This window comes from Leopardus geoffroyi, chromosome C3, assembly GCF_018350155.1.
Source record: "Leopardus geoffroyi isolate Oge1 chromosome C3, O.geoffroyi_Oge1_pat1.0, whole genome shotgun sequence".
NCBI classification, from domain to species: Eukaryota; Metazoa; Chordata; class Mammalia; order Carnivora; family Felidae; genus Leopardus; species Leopardus geoffroyi.
In genome coordinates, this window is record NC_059338.1 from 6,585,265 (window position 1) to 6,600,403 (window position 15,139).

At 51.7% G+C, this 15,139-nt stretch overlaps 1 protein-coding gene across 8 annotated transcripts in view; it reads left to right on the plus strand.

Moving 5' to 3' along the window:
• Positions 1-15,139, plus strand: part of LOC123586948 (carboxyl-terminal PDZ ligand of neuronal nitric oxide synthase protein) — a 284,322-nt gene that overhangs the window by 220,791 nt on the left and 48,392 nt on the right. The window contains exon 1 of one of the 8 annotated variants that reach the window (XM_045456600.1): positions 10,492-13,255. The exons of the other annotated variants lie outside the window; for them this stretch is intronic. Within the exon in view, the coding sequence (XP_045312556.1) occupies positions 13,170-13,255 (86 nt within the window). The 5' untranslated portion in view covers positions 10,492-13,169. Of the gene's footprint in view, positions 1-10,491; positions 13,256-15,139 lie in introns of those variants that run through there. 8 annotated transcript variants of the gene reach the window in all.

The window sequence follows — 15,139 nt, forward strand, 5'->3', positions numbered from 1 at the left end:
TGGGCACACTGCTCTGTTCAGTGGCATCCCCCTTTTAAGATAAACCCACACATTCATTTGCCTTCATGTTTTTATCGCTTCAGAGTTACCCATCAAAATGCAGAACGTTTTGCAGGACAGAAAGCCCCGGATTTTAAGGTGAATGAACTGTTTTCTCTCCTGGGGATTGATAAACCTGTGACATTTGGGAGTGTCTTGGAAAAAAAGGGACTGTGGTAGCATATTTCACTTAGTTAACAGCCAACAGTTGCAATGATCCAACCAGACAGAATGAAGGCGACGTGAGTACCCTCAGATTCAGGAATCACATTAAACGACAAGCAAAGTAAAGAAAAAGAATTTGATTTTTTTTTTTAATGTTTACTTATTTACTTTGAGAGTGCATGTGAGCAGGAGAGGGAGAGAGAGAGAAAGAGAGAGAAAGAGAGAAAATGAATCCCAAGCAGGCTCCACACAGCCCAATGTCAGCACAGAGCCCGGCATGGAGCTCGAACCCATGAACTGTGAGATCATGATCTGAGCTAAAATCAAAAGTTGGACGTTTAACTGACTGAACCATCCGGGCACCCCGAAAGAGTTTGATTTTTTTTTAAAGAGTTTGATTCTTAAACTCTAGACTGCTAGTAATGAAACCACAGAATGTGGAAGACACCGATTTTAAAACCATCCAGATCAGAAAAAAATACATTGCTTATAAAGGAACACAATTAGGCTGATAGCAAAACTGGAAGACAGAAGACAGTGGATTATCTTTAAGAATATGGGGGGTTGGGTTAAGTGCCAAAGCTTAGAAAGTATCCTCTCATACTTTGTTTTTATGAAAGCGGGGTAGAAAAAAATCCTAGGCAGCATTTTTAAAGACTTGCAAATAAACGAGAGCGCATCCACCCTAAGAGAGAGTCAGGACAGGAGAAAGGCTGGCGTTCAGGAGGGTGGAATGCATAGTGACTCATAAAGGAGAAGTTTTATCAGAGGAGGGGACAGGGTCTGCCAGCCTCTTGCTAGGGAGAGAAGGGAGAAGCACGGGGCCACAAATTGGAAATCAGCAGTGGAATCAAACAAATTGACATTTTTAAAAGGAGATAATAATACCCCTAGAAAGGCAGAAAGTCGAGGTCCCATGGGATTAAGATAACAGGTTTAAAAAATATGTTATTTTTTAATGGAATCAGATACTATCCTAACCTGTAATATATAGGTAGAATCCCGTAATTAGGAGAAAAGATAGAATACGTAGTAATTACTTACACTGTTGTTTTGTGGATCCAGAAAAGCTGTCAGGATTCTTAGAGATGGCTCTCCAACATCCAGGCTGCCCCCCACAAAATCGGATCAAGACCTCTCAGATAGACAGTTCTACTCTCCAACCTCCCTCCCTTCGTAGCTCCACACGCCCAAGTCCCCACCTCAGACTGCTCCATTGCCGCAGGAGTGGGACAGGGGGCCCGGGTACCGGGGGTCCTGGAAGGTCAGAGAAGAATGAGCAGATCTGGAGCTCAGACACCTGGGTCCCATTTGTGCTGTGTGCTGTACAAGGGACAGGGCGATTGCATCTTCCCATGTATCTTTTTAATTTTTTAATGTTTATTACTCTTGAGAGAGAGACAAACACTGAATCGGGGAGGGGCAGTGAGAGAGGAAGACACAGAATCTGAAGCAGGCTTCAGGCTCTGAGCTGTCAGCACAGAGCCTGAGCCAGGGCTCGAACTCACGAACCGTGAGATCATGACCTGAGCCACCCAGGCACCCCTACATCTTCCCACGTTTTTCTGAGATTGAGCCTCCTCCAGCCTTCCAGCATGGGAGGGCCTTGAGGGGCCCCTGCTGGACGGGAACCAGGGATCTGGAGGCAGCCTGACCTATAGATCTCTCCCAGGCTCCTCCTGTCTTTTCTGGACCCACCCGTGGAGGGATGGGAGTATCCATCACTGCAGCGAGTAATGTTTCATGTAGAGTTGATGTTTTTGTTCCCTCTGGTGTCAGAACCTTTCATAGACTGTGCCTTTTCATACATATGCATGAGTAGGAATTGCCCGATTTTCTGCATGGAGAAACTTACGAAGTAGGAGGGGAAAGAGTATCCTTCGTGCTCTCCGGCTTCAGTTAGTTCCCCGGGGGTGCTCTGTGATCCCTCATTCACCCCGGCGTTAATTCCCCTCGGTGCCAAGTCCTTTTCACCTGCTTCTACCTGTGGGCTCTGTGCACCCTCCCTCTCCCTAGGTGACCCCCATCTTCCGTGAGCTTCCTCCGCATCCGCCTCCCCTTCCACACATCGTGGGTCACTGCCTACCGTCATCGCCCCTCTGTGCCCTGCCCTCCTGTGTTCCAGACCCGGCTTCTCCGGTCTCTTCCCCATGGGCCTGCCCTTCTATAGCCTCTCCATGCCTCCCTGCCTGTCTGCTCAGCTCTCCCCTATCCTGAAATAACCTCCTTCACCCCTGCTGCCCTGTGCGAGAGCACATCTGTCAACCCTCGGCTCCCTCCCAAAGCCCGGTGCCCACCACCCTGCCATTCCTCGTGGTCTGACTTCACACCCTCCCCCACCTATCGATTCTCCTCTTCTTTCCAGTTTTCTGCCTGCCTTTCTGTGGCTTGCAGTCCTACATAGTTATATGCATTCTTTATCTGTTCCTGTCCTCTTTCTTTCCTTGAAAGCAGGTTCTGTGCTTCAATTCTCATACCTCTCCGTGGGCTTGGCAAAGTCCCTTGAGCTCGGGAAGTCTCGGTAAACACGCAGAAGCACCGTAAGTCCCCCCGGGGGACTCACTGGCCTGTCATTTATTGACACCTCGGGGCTCTTTGTCACATGCACGTGTTGGTGCACACATCCAAGACCTACCTTTTCCTCTGTCCTTCCTCCTCTCTCTTCTTCTCCTCTGGAGGCCACTGTGTGCCCTGTGTAGATGCAGAGACAGGTAAGGCATAGCCCGGCTCTGCATGGTCCCCAAGGTGACTCCTTTCTGTGACATTTTTCAGGAAGTGTTCAGAGGAATACGGCTGAGGCATAAGTTTTTAAATGGCCACGTAATATATGCTTGCCACTAAGAGTAGTGAAGACTTTTTTTTTTAATTTTTTTTAATCTTTATTTATTTTTGAGAGGGTGAGAGAGACACAGAGTGAGAGCAGGGGAGGAACAGAGAGAGAGGGAGACAGAATCCGAAGCAGGCTCCAGGCTCCCAGCTGTCGGCACAGAGCCCAACGTGGGGCTCGAACCCACAAACCGTGAGATCGTGACCTGAGCCAAAGTCGGACGCTTCACCGACTGAGCCACCCAGGCGCCCAGTGAAGACGTCTTACAAAAGGAAGAGTCAAATATTCCTTCATATTCCCTCTAGGAACATTCCACATGCAAATGTGCCCTCAGATGTTTTTCCAAAACCCAGCGTTGTCCTGTAAGTAGTTCTACGATGACCCTGTTTTTCTCTTGGTAATATTATCAGGACCTTCTTCCGCACCCATGTTTACAGTCCTTCCGTGAGGGCTGTGACTCAGGGTTCCAGGGTGGCCGTTGACAGTAGGGTTTTAGGGAAACACCCCACTCGCAGAGGGACTTGTGTCAGGGAGGCGGACATGGGAGACATTGCCCAGGAGTCAGGATAAAGGGCAGACTGGACAATAGAGCTGACAGCATTTGGAGGCACAGACGGGGGTCAGTCTGTCAGGCTTGGGTCATTCAGACTAGTGACAGTCTGAATAGAGAGGAAATGAAGGAGCACCCTCTTTTGGGGAGGTGCTGGCAGCGGCCCCTCCCATGACCTCAACTTGGCTCTCTGGTAATTTTACCTCTGCTCTTTCCGCTGGCTTTCTGCCTCTGGTGGATCCTCCTTGATTATTAAATTCACTCATGGCAAAAGAACGGAAACTTTTACCATGGTAACTCTAAATATGAAGGCAGGAACCATACATGTTTTGTGCACTGTTATCCCTGGTGCCCGGAAGGGTCTTTGTACGTCGTAGGTGCTCCATAAATGCCACGTGACAAAGCTAGGGCAGGCTCGATCCACTTGTTTGTACTAGAATGTTCATTTCGAAAAGGCCGTTAAGCTTCCTTATTTTCTTGGTGGCCTCATCCTCTGCCCTTCTCCACGGCCTAAAGCACAAAGCTGGCAGATAGTGAATAGATCTACTGACAGCAGAAAATTGAAGAGCCTCCAGAATGATCAAAGCTAAACCTTTGCATCAGTCTCTCTGTGCCAGACCTTAGCAGGCATCTTTTACCCTTACGATGGAACATCCAATTAGGCCAACTTTAGAAGACTTCACATCATTAAACACTGTCTACCGGGAAGGGAATCACCCTGTGGAGGAAGAACCAGGGGAACCGAGAATCCAGGCCTGGTCCCAGTTCTACTTCTAAGTGATTTCTTACTTTGAAATTCCATTCCTGTTTCATTTTCTCCTCCTTACATGCATAAAGGGAATCCGTTTGGAATTTGCAAAGCTTTGAAGAGGCCCAGATGGGAGAGTGTATGCAAAGTAAAACCAGCCATCTTGCCCTTGACCCCTTTCCCTGCTAACAGGTAGACACTGGCCTGGGCATCCGTAGGGTGCTGTTGACCTTTTATGTGACACAAATACTTTTGAGAGTCTGGTAAAACTGAATTCTCTCCCTGTAACAATTCATTCATGTACACGCTTGCAGAATTTTTAGTTTGGGACAATACATGGGCCTCATAGCCCTATGGTTTATTGGTTCCAAGGAGAGACCCTCTGGTGTCAATAATCATTGTAAGTTATCTTTGAATATTTTGCTTCTCAAGCCAGGAAGGTTTATCATTGGCGTCCTTCTGTAGGAGGAGGGAGAACAATCTCTAGCTTGCTTAATAATTTAGTGTTTGAATGATTGATGGAGTTTACTTTATCAGCCCAAGAAGCATTTGCATCTTGTTAAAGGAATCATCATCTTCAAAACAAACCAATCTCGTATCGATCGGTGGGTTTCAGATCACATAAAGGGAGAGGATTTGCTTAGGAAGAACCTTTATGGTACACTAGGTGTTTCTGGATTCACGCGGATGTGGGAAACCTGGCGTAGGATCTGTGTTTGACACTGGGATGGAGGGCCATATGATGGGCCAGGGGAAGGACCACTGTGTGGCCAACCTTAACCCCAAAGGCAAGCAAAGATTGCTTTCGGTCTGGAGCGATAGCTCTGGTCCGACCAGCCCTTACTATCAACAGATGGTCTCCAGGATCGTAGAAGGACGCTGTCCCAGCTCATCCCCCAGTGACTGCTTGGGCATTCCGCACTACACAGCAGTCTAGACTCTGTGTTGTCATGCCCTGTCCCTCGGTCCTGGCTGGGAAGCTTTCTGGGTTCCTTTTCGCATCTCGGCACAGTTAGGAAGAGGATGATGACCCACCACTAGGAAGACTATAGCCAGTTGTGAACTGGGCTGCTTTTCTGCTGGCACAGACCTCAGACTGTAGAGATGAGCATGACTGGGAGACCCAGAGGGTGAGGCGTAGAATTCAGGAACTAGGCTAAGTTGTCGGCAAGTCCCCACACCTTTATTAGGAGACCCTGAGAAGCAGCTGTGGAGGACTGACAGCCTTCCCCAGTGGCTGGTGGCAGTCACAGTCAAACCACGATTGAGCGAGTCTTCTGGGTTCAATAACATTTCTGTCTTATTCTCGAATAAGAATCCTGAGGTGTCTTTTAAATACCACATCCACCAGGAACTGTTTCCTGCTTTCAACCCCACCCCCACAGTGGGGATCTCATTTCCGTTTCTTCTTTGTACCCAAGGCTCTGTAGTCCTTAAGTTCAATCTTGTATTGCAGCTATTTATCTAATATTTCTTAGTGGGAGCCACATCTTACTCGTCTTTGTCTCCTTGACTGCTGTCTTGCACATAATTGTGCTCGATGCATATTTGTTAAATCGAATTGATTTCTTCTTAAGTCTTTGCACAATTCCCAGGAAGTGGGCACATTTATTCTGTAGACTTTTATCTAGGATTGATCGGATGGGTGGACGGACAGTCGAGTCAACCAGCCAACCTAACCTTTGTTGAGCGCCGAATGCTACCCGTCTGTGAAGGTGTTTGGAGACGGTGATAAAAAAAAAAAAAACGTTAACCAGAAACCATCAAGAACATATGTTCTAATGGACGATAATACACAGCACACAGACGACCGTTAAAAAGGCAGCAGTGCAGTCGGGAGCCCTGAGAAGTGAGAGGTCACGTGACCTTGCTCAGCTCTGCTCAGGGAGCAAGCCAAACGTGTCTTCCTACTGTGGGACTAACCACGTGGCAAGGCCGCCTTCAAAAATCTGCCTCCTTCCTCCAGTTGGCCAAAGATGCCAGCCCTGTCCCCTGGTACTGCTGTACCGTTAGCTCTTTGCTTACGGGACCAATAATCTTTGTCCGTGCAATATCTTGGTCTCTGGCTTTACCTCTTGTCCAATTTGTTGCAGTTTTTACCGATAACTCGCAACTATCAGAGGGTGGATGGGAGAAATGAAACCATACTGAACGGCGAATGTGCTCATCTTGGTTTTTAGCACCGGCCGCAATAAAAGCTTTTGGGGAAGGGAGGAGCAAGAGGGGCCTCAGGAGGTAACCCCTGATGGATATCACCTGCACGTCAGCTTGTCGTCTTCCAATGGCACTTAATTCATCGTTAGGGGCTCCTGACTGCGGGAACAGGTGGGGTATTGCTGGTGTATCGCCTTTCAGAGTCAGAGCGGCCGTCCAGGCGGTGGGCCAGTGGTCTGATCTGCTGTACCTATAGCTACACCCAAACGCGGGTTGAAATATCTAGGAGTGTATGGATGTGCACGTGTGGGTGCACATGTAAATACAGACCTCCATCTTGGTAAGAGTTTTTTTTTAATTTTTTTTTTAATGTTTATTTTTGAGAGAGAGAGAGAGACAAAGTGTGACGTAGAGAGAGGGAGACACAGAATCCAAAGCAGGCTCCAGGCTCCGAGCTGTCAGCACAGAGCCCGACGCGGGGCTTGAACTCATGAGCCGTGAGACCACGACCTGCGCCGAAGTCGAAGTCAGAGGCTTAACCGACTGAGCCACCCAGGCGCCCCTGTTTGTTGTTGTTGTTGTTGTTGTGTTATTTTGTTCGCTTGTTTTTAATATCAAAAAAGCCAAACCCAAATCCTTCCCAATTGCCTTTGTTCGCTGATGGGAAGGACAAAGCCCTAAGGAAACAATTAAGCTTGTCGGGCGCTTCAGCTGACAAAGAAGAATCTGACAAGCTAAATGCGAGAGAGAAACTGCAAGTGTTCCTAAACCAGGTCCCGGGAGAGCCTCCCGTGTCCCCGGCCAGGCCTCCCACCCTCGCCGCCCCCGTGAATTTCCGGGAGCCCCGTCCCTCGGGCCGTCCGCCCCAGGATGAATGTGTGCACGTCTCCGCTCCAAGAAGACGCAGCCGGCTCTTTCTGGCCTCGTCTGGATCCACGTCACATCTCCGAGAGACGTCCTCGCCCTGCAGAAAGAGAGGGAATTAACAGGTAAAATGCAGGCGGGAGCAGTTAAGTCAGCCTTTGCTCTAACCAGGACACTTGACTTAAAAAAAACCACACTGAGCCTCTGTCTCAGTCAGACGACTCCTACGCGCACGTCAGGACGGCCTTGCCTCTGCTGAGCGGGGGCGAAGCCACCCTACGACAGGAGGGGGCGACAAGCCGGGGCGGGACCGGCCCACCTCTGGCAGCCTCAGAGTCCCGCGTGCACTTGACTCTTCCCCCACTGGCTCTGCACCTGGACCCTGTCTCCTGCCGTCTTGCCTGGATCTCCAGACCTCATTCTCCCTGGATTTCCCCTGGATCTTGAGGCTATTTCTGTTTTGTTTCTTCCTTTTTAGCCTATAAATAGGCTCAGGTTTTGCCATCTGAAAAGAAAAGCTACTCCCAAAGCCTCCCTTCTTATCTTGTTCTTTCACTGCCAGACTCGTGGGCATGATTGCGCTTTTCCGCATGTATTTCCAAAACCCCACTCGTTTTTCAGCTCCTTATATTTGGGCTTCTGTGCCCCGCGCCAAGATCGCCCCTGCTGCGGTCACCAGGGATGTCTCCATCGCTAATCCGTGGCTCCCTCTGCATCCTCGTCCCCTTTGGTCCCTCCAGAGCACCGAATGCCGTGGACCTTTCCTCCCTCCGGAGACTCTCTCCTCCCGCGCATCCATGGTGGATTCCTGTGTTCCTCTTATTTCCTGGTCTTTTCCTGTTTTTTGTTTTTTGTTTTTTGTTTTTTTTGTTTTTTTTTTGCTGACTCCCCCTCTTCTCCCTTTCGTTTCAATCAGTACTGTTAACACAGGATTCTCGGTGAACCCCGTCCCTTCCTTCTCTACTTGCTTCGGGGGAATCTCCTATTTCCCACGGCTACTGCCACCCTCTGTGTCCTGGTGACTTCTAAGTCTGTGCCTCTCCCCTGATCCCTTGTTCCCATTTGTCTCCTAGGCAGGGCCATCTGAGTGCTCTGGTGGCCCCTCGGGGTTGTTGACATGTGTGGAACCACACCCTTCTTCCCTGTGCCCTCAGCTGCCCCTGCGTCCTTCCCTTCGACCTCCTTTGTGTTTAGTCCACACCCCCCATCAGCCAAGTCATACAGCTCAGGATCTTCTCCCTCCCCCTCCTTATCCCCGCATCCAGAGAAATGGCTCTGGAATCCACATCCTGCTACCCATCACCACTGTTGCTGCCTTACATAGACCTTCAGCTTTTCTTGCCTGGACTCGGGGCCAACCAGCCTGGTTGCACAGGATGTGCACTGCATAAGTCCGGGCTGTGTTGATCACCGTGCCCTATGGTTGGCACCTGACTCACCCGGTCTAATTCTCATGACTGTTTGTATGTTTGTGGATGCGAAAAATAAACTCGATGGTTAGAAGACTCCCCCAGTGTCTCACAATGGGAAGCAGCGAAGCAGACATTTGAGTCCACTTCCTTTGACTGGCAAGGCCCCGGTCCAGGTTGCTTCTTCCTCTTCCCCCAGACCTTCCAGATCGCAGTGGCCTCTTTTTGGCCTCCCTTCTTCTCCTGTCCTCCTGCAGACTACATCCCTCCACCACCGTGACTACCAACTACGTCATTCCCATCGGTGCCATGAGCACACAAGGTGACAGCTGGGCTCTGTGCAGCAGGTCCTGACCTCCCTCTGCCTCCGTCTCCTGCTGGTCCCTCGCATGTCCCCTGTTCCTGGTGCCAAAGCAAACCGTGCTGTGTCAGGACTCCGTGCCTTTCTATGTGCAGATTGCCTTGCAGGGGATGTGGTCCCTTCCTCTGTGTCTGATGGGCGGTTTTCCTTTGCTCCTCCAGACCCGCCGCCGGGCCAGGTGCCCACAGAGGCTGGCCTGTGTGGACCGTCAGTGGGCTGCCCTCTCCCCACCTCCATTCACAAGAGCTCCTGCCGGGTGGCACACAGTTCTCTCTCTGGGTCCTGGCAGCCGCCCCCTGCCCTGCTCCTCAGGCCTTGGGGCGCCGAGAGCTCCTCGGGCCCCGTGCTGCCCTCAGGTTTCCCTGCACGGTGCCCTCGCCTTTGTAAATAGTCCCTCCTGAAGCTCACCTTGGATGGCTCCAGTGATCTGTTTCCTGCCAGGCCCCAGGCTGCAGCGTTCCTCTCCGTCATCCCCGCCACCTTGCACATACTCAAGGCGCTGCTCGGACGGCAGACCCCCCCCCCCCCCCCAGTGCACCCTTACTGGAAGCAGGCGGGCTCCGTGTCGCACACGTGCCCGGTGCCCTGCTCCACGCCCTGTGCTCGCCCCACTATCCAGCAAGCACCCCGAGCTCCTCAAGGACAGGCTCTGGACAGGGCTCCATTCTGCCTCCCGAGACAATGCAGTGTGGGGCCGCGGTTGGAGTGGGTAGAGTGAGACATGTGTTTCTTAGGATGATAAATTAGGCCAAACCACCTCCAAGGCCCTCTAACCCCTCAAGAGCTGCTCTTGGGTAGTGGGGAGACAGACAAGGGCAGGAGAGAGCTTCTGGCCTGCAGCAGGAAGAAAAGAATTCTCAAGCCAGGACCCTTCTTTCTTTACAACCTTCTCACATCCCCCTACCCTCGTACCTGGCTTCCTCAAGCCTCCCAACCCACCGCTTCCCCAAACTTCCAAAGTGAAAATTGAAGTTGGGGCTCAGTCACTTAAGCGTCCGACTTCAACTCAGGTCATGATCTCACAGTTCATGGGTTGGAGCCCTGCATCAGGCTCTGTGCAGACAGCTCGGAGTCTGGAGCCTGCTTCGGATTCTGTCTCCCTCTCTCTCTGCCCTCCCCCTGCTGGCGCTCTCTTTGTCTCTCAAAAATAAACATTAAAAAAAAAAAAAAAAAGTGAAAAGAAAAGAACGTTAAAAAGGGATTGGAAATTGAAATGGGATCAAGACTGTGTCAGTCCCCCGCCCCGCCAGATCTGTTTGTGGCCTGAAAGTAAAGATATGTGGTCCCTTGCAGTTAAAAAAAAAAAAAAAAAAAAAAAAAAGACACTGAGTCATGACTGAGAGGGCGCTGTCCTAGGATAAATCGTCCTGGGGTGTGTGTGAGAGGTAGGTTGCTGCCCCCGCCCCCAGCAGCAGCTTCCCTTGTCCTGAGAGGAAGTGCCGTTAGGTCTGCTCTGATGGAGAAGCAGGTGGGCAGGTGGGAGCAGTCGGGGAAAAAGTACCTGGTCGTGCCAGCCAGGCGCCGTGAGCCCCGGGAAGGGCGGTGGGTGCCCTCTCCTCGTTTCCCGTTGGGCACACGCAGTTCCCATGTGCTGAGCCAGAGGCCTGGGGATGCGGAACTAGAGGGACAGAGGGTGTTAGGGGACGAATCCCAGGAAGTTCCAGATGGGTGATTTGAGGACTGCCTTTGGAGAAACTAGGGTGAGCTTCTGACATTTATAGTATCTGAATTCCTGGGTTGGTCTATTTGAAGAAACTTGGGTGGAAGGTGGGCAGCCGGGGATAGCAGAGAAACCGAGCACCCCTCCCCCGAGTGTCCACTGAAATCTGACCCACGTGAGGAGAGAGTGTGAAGGCACCGAGGATGTGGAAAGCTAAATGGAAGAGGGAGATCCAGAGTTCCTGGGTGGCATAAATGTACCCTACCGCCCCCTTCTAGCTGGGTGGAGAGATAATAGTAATGACAATCTAGTATTCAAATGACATTTGCCAGTTTGTAATCAGCCAAGGAGACGCGCAGGTGACGTAGAAATTAGGAACCTGGTTAAGATTGCTGAGGTTCAGGTTCTGGCTCAGAGACCGGAGCAGGTCAAGTTGTGTCCCTCAAAAAGATGGGTCCAAGTCGTAACCCTGGATACCTGTGACTGTGACCTTATTTGACAAGAGGGACTTGGCGGATGTAGGGTCCCAGATCTCGTGACTGATGCTCTCATAAGAAGCGGGGGTTTTGGAGAAAGAAACACAGAGGACACACGAAGAAGGCGGGCGGCCGTGGGAAGGAGGCAGCGGAAAGCCGGAGAATGCCAGGATCGCCGGCAGCCGCTGGAAGCCAGGACAGAGGCGTGGAACGCATTCTCCCTCGGAGCCTCTGGAAGGAACTAACCTTGCCAACACCTTGATTTCTACCTCCTGAATGCCCAAACTAAGAGATTAAATCATGGTTGTTTTAAACCATCCCGATGTGGTAATTTATTACAGCCCTGGGAAATGAACACAGATACCTTCTGGCCAGCTGTGTGACCTTGAGGAAGTCGGGGAACCCCTCTGTTCCCTCCTCTCTGAAATGGAGACTTTACACGTAAAGCGATTAGAGCACAGCCTGGCACAGGAGGGACGCACCGCAGACTAGCAGGTGCTCTGATCAATTTAGTGAAGTCTTTTGAGCACCTACTAAGTGCCAGGCGCTGTGCGTAAATCGTTCCATTTGATTCGCACGACAGTCCTGGGAGCCTCTTCTCATGCCAGTTTGCAGTTGAGGAAACTATCTGTGGCTCCGAGTCGTAAGTGGCTCTGAGTAGCAGAAGGGCCAGCGGCCTCCACTGAGGCTTTGTGGCTCTGTTCTGTGCGTTCTGTTGTTCCAGGAAATCACGGGGGTCTCAAGCTGCACAGGCGAGTGGGGAAGGAAGGGCGTGAACTTCCGACTGACTGTAATTGATGTTCGCATTGGGAAGACCTATGCGTGACTCATCTCTTAACACACAACTCGAACAAGAGAAGTGTTCACGGTTTTGAAAGCAAGGACATCAGTTGTTTGTGGGGAAGGAGAGGAAGACACAGCTTTATACGGGAGCCCCCCCCCCCTTTCTGCTCTGCTCTCTGGCTCTGGAAGGGGAGCTGCATCTCTGAGCAGACGTCTTCGGGAAGCCTGAGGATCCTCCGAAGTGTGGGAAGGTTGAGCTGACCCCAGAAGACATGAACACACCGCGTGGGTAAACCCAGCCAACAAACACGGGAACAGAGGAGACAGAATTGGCAACCCGTGTGAAGCTTGTCTTTGCACGCCGACGACAGGTGACGGCTATTTTGGAGAAGTTACCAGCGTCAGAGAGAAGTTCGCCTCGAAGCGTATGGAGGGGTTTTGGCTAAGAGACACTGGCCTGGTTTTTTGCCTGCCTGTCAAGCACTGAACTAGAGGAAATGAGCTTATCGTGGTGCTGGGCATTTAGAAAGTGCTGTGTGATGGTTTGTGGTCGACTCGAGCAAAGCAGGGGAGATTTTCGGGGACGGAAGAAAGAATTTAACAGCTGTGAAATTAACACATCCATTAACTGCTGAGACGGGCCGCAAGGGCGCCTTAACTCGACTTTCCAAAGAGCAATGCGTGTGTGCCTGACTCTCACTGGATTTTAGAACTCAGTGGATTGCTCATTTCTTACCCTAGGTACACCGTAGATCATACTAATCACTTAGACATTCGTATACTTTAATTCCTTGAAGAAACCTTAGAAATCCGCTCCGATGTTTGCAAATCTCTGCCTGCGGTTGAGTAGATGGGCTAGATGGCTCTCGAGGTCTCTCCTGGCCCGGGAACCCCCGGCTTCCTCCAGACCGCGCTGTCGGGGCTCAGGTCTGTGAAGACGGCCCAGCAGGGCGACACAAAGAGCATGGACGCTGTGTCCCAGCACCTAGGGCGGACGTGACGTAAGCAGATCAGTTCCCCGAAGAACTGTGGCACCGTTTTGTGAGCTCATCACCGTCCCTTCGCGCCAGATGGCGGCCTGAGGAAACGTCTGAGGGAGGCAGTCCTCACGTCAAGAACGGCTAACATGAGGGATGAAAAAGACAGAAACTGAAGTAACTTCTAATAAAAGAAAACCAACTGAAGGGATAGAGTCCTGGAAATCCAGCGAGAGGAAAAGGTAATCAGACCAAAGCGGTAAGAAGAGAGAAATGATCACCGTGAACGTCAGTTTTATCTAAAGATTACATTAGAAATGAGAGGCCTGGGCGGGGGCACCCGGCTGGCTCCATGGATTGAGCGTCTGACTTGGGCTCAGGGCATGATCTCACGGTTCATGAGTTCGAGCCCCACGCCGGGCTCTGTGCTGACAGCTCGGAGCCTGGAGCCTGCTTCGGACTCGGTGTCTCCCTCTCCCGCCCCCTCTGCCCCTCCTCCGCTCACACTCTGTCTCTCTCTCTTTCTCAAAAATAAACAAGCATTTAAGAAAGAAAGAAAGAAGAGGCCTGGAAAAAGTGTGGTGACCAGGGACGGGAGCTTGGAAGCGTGTGAGTGCCGCGGGGCCGGGCGGGCGGAGGGGGACACGCCAGTACTCGGGTAAGAGGCAGGGGCTGGAGGGGGGCACTCACTGCCCTGGATTCTCGTGTGGTCCCGTCAGCAAAGCGTTGGGGGGCTCCCTCCAAACTACCGTCTCTTCTCAGTCTCCCCCCAGGCCCTCGGCGGATGGCGCACTGGTGTGGGCGTGGGCGGCTGGGCTGCTTGGGGGAATCTTGCTCCCGTGGGCAGGGGTCAGGCTGGCTTTTCCCGGGACCGTCTCTCCACGCGGCTGGTGTGACGCAGCAGGACGATTCTGTTTTCTGTCCTCTGCTCTTTTCACGTCGTGCTTGGTCCTTTTCCAGAGGTTTTTGCCTTGGGGCACCCCACTGGGGCGCCTGGCTGGGTCAGTCAGTAGAGCATGCGGCTCTTGATCTCGGGGTTGTAGGTTCAAGCCCCGTATTGGGTGTGGAGATTACTTAAAAAAAAGAAATCTCAAAAAGAGAAGCAGACGGGGATGACCCCAGTGGATTCTGTCTCTGCCATCTGTACGTCACTTGGTAGCTTTTTAGTCAAGTTCATTTCCCTTTGTCCTTTTGGGGTGTCTTTGGGGTTAGGAATGCCCAGACTTGGGGGACCTCAAGAGAAAAACCTATGCTGCTTTCCAGCTGGAGATCCCCTCCCCCATACACACACCCCAAAAGACGATGATATTGGGGGACGGTGACGATTTCTCTTTGCTCTCTCATTTGCACCTTCACGGTCTAAAAGTATTTGTACAGCACCTTATGGTTGCAGAAGATCTGCCCGTGCCCTGTCTCACCCACTCTCAGGATTTGCCCATCCCACAACTTTGACAACCACTCGGAAAGATCTTTGCGTGCTCATTTCAAGGCTTAGGAGAGAAGGAAAAAATTGTGCCCCGGGCTCCATGCCGGGTCTAGACCCTCTGCCCTGGGGTTCCGTGCTGTTGTTCTGTGGCATGCCTCAGGCCGCCTAGTGAGACCCACCCGGCAGGCCTCACCTCCTGTAAGCAGGAGGAGGTGTGGGGGCCCTTGGGGAGGAGGGGGGCTCTGCGTCTGTGGGTCTCAGATGAGGGGGAGCATCGACATAGACTCTACTCTTGACTTTTCGCATTCCCTGTAGCTAGTAGGTTCCAAAGTCAGCAGGCGCAGTCCCCATGGAGATGAGGGCAGCGGGCACAGCATTAGTACCTGGGGGCGCGGCCACGTCATTTCTTAGAGGCCATGATATTCAGAGAGAAGGTGGCGACAGTAAGCCAGAGACTGAGTGGCCGTAAGGGACGAGCACCTGAAGACAGAAGGGCGACATAAGTGATTCCAGTGGGTCCCAAAAAGGCAAGGCCATGAAGGAAAATCATGTGGCTACCCAGATTTTTATATAGCATTCCTTAAAAATACACAGTGTGGTAGGCAGGGAGCGGCCATTGCTGAGAGCCCTGAACGTCTGGGTGCGGCGAGCCCTTGGAAAAGGCTGAGGATGAGAGAAAAGGCTCAGGGGACAGTGGCAC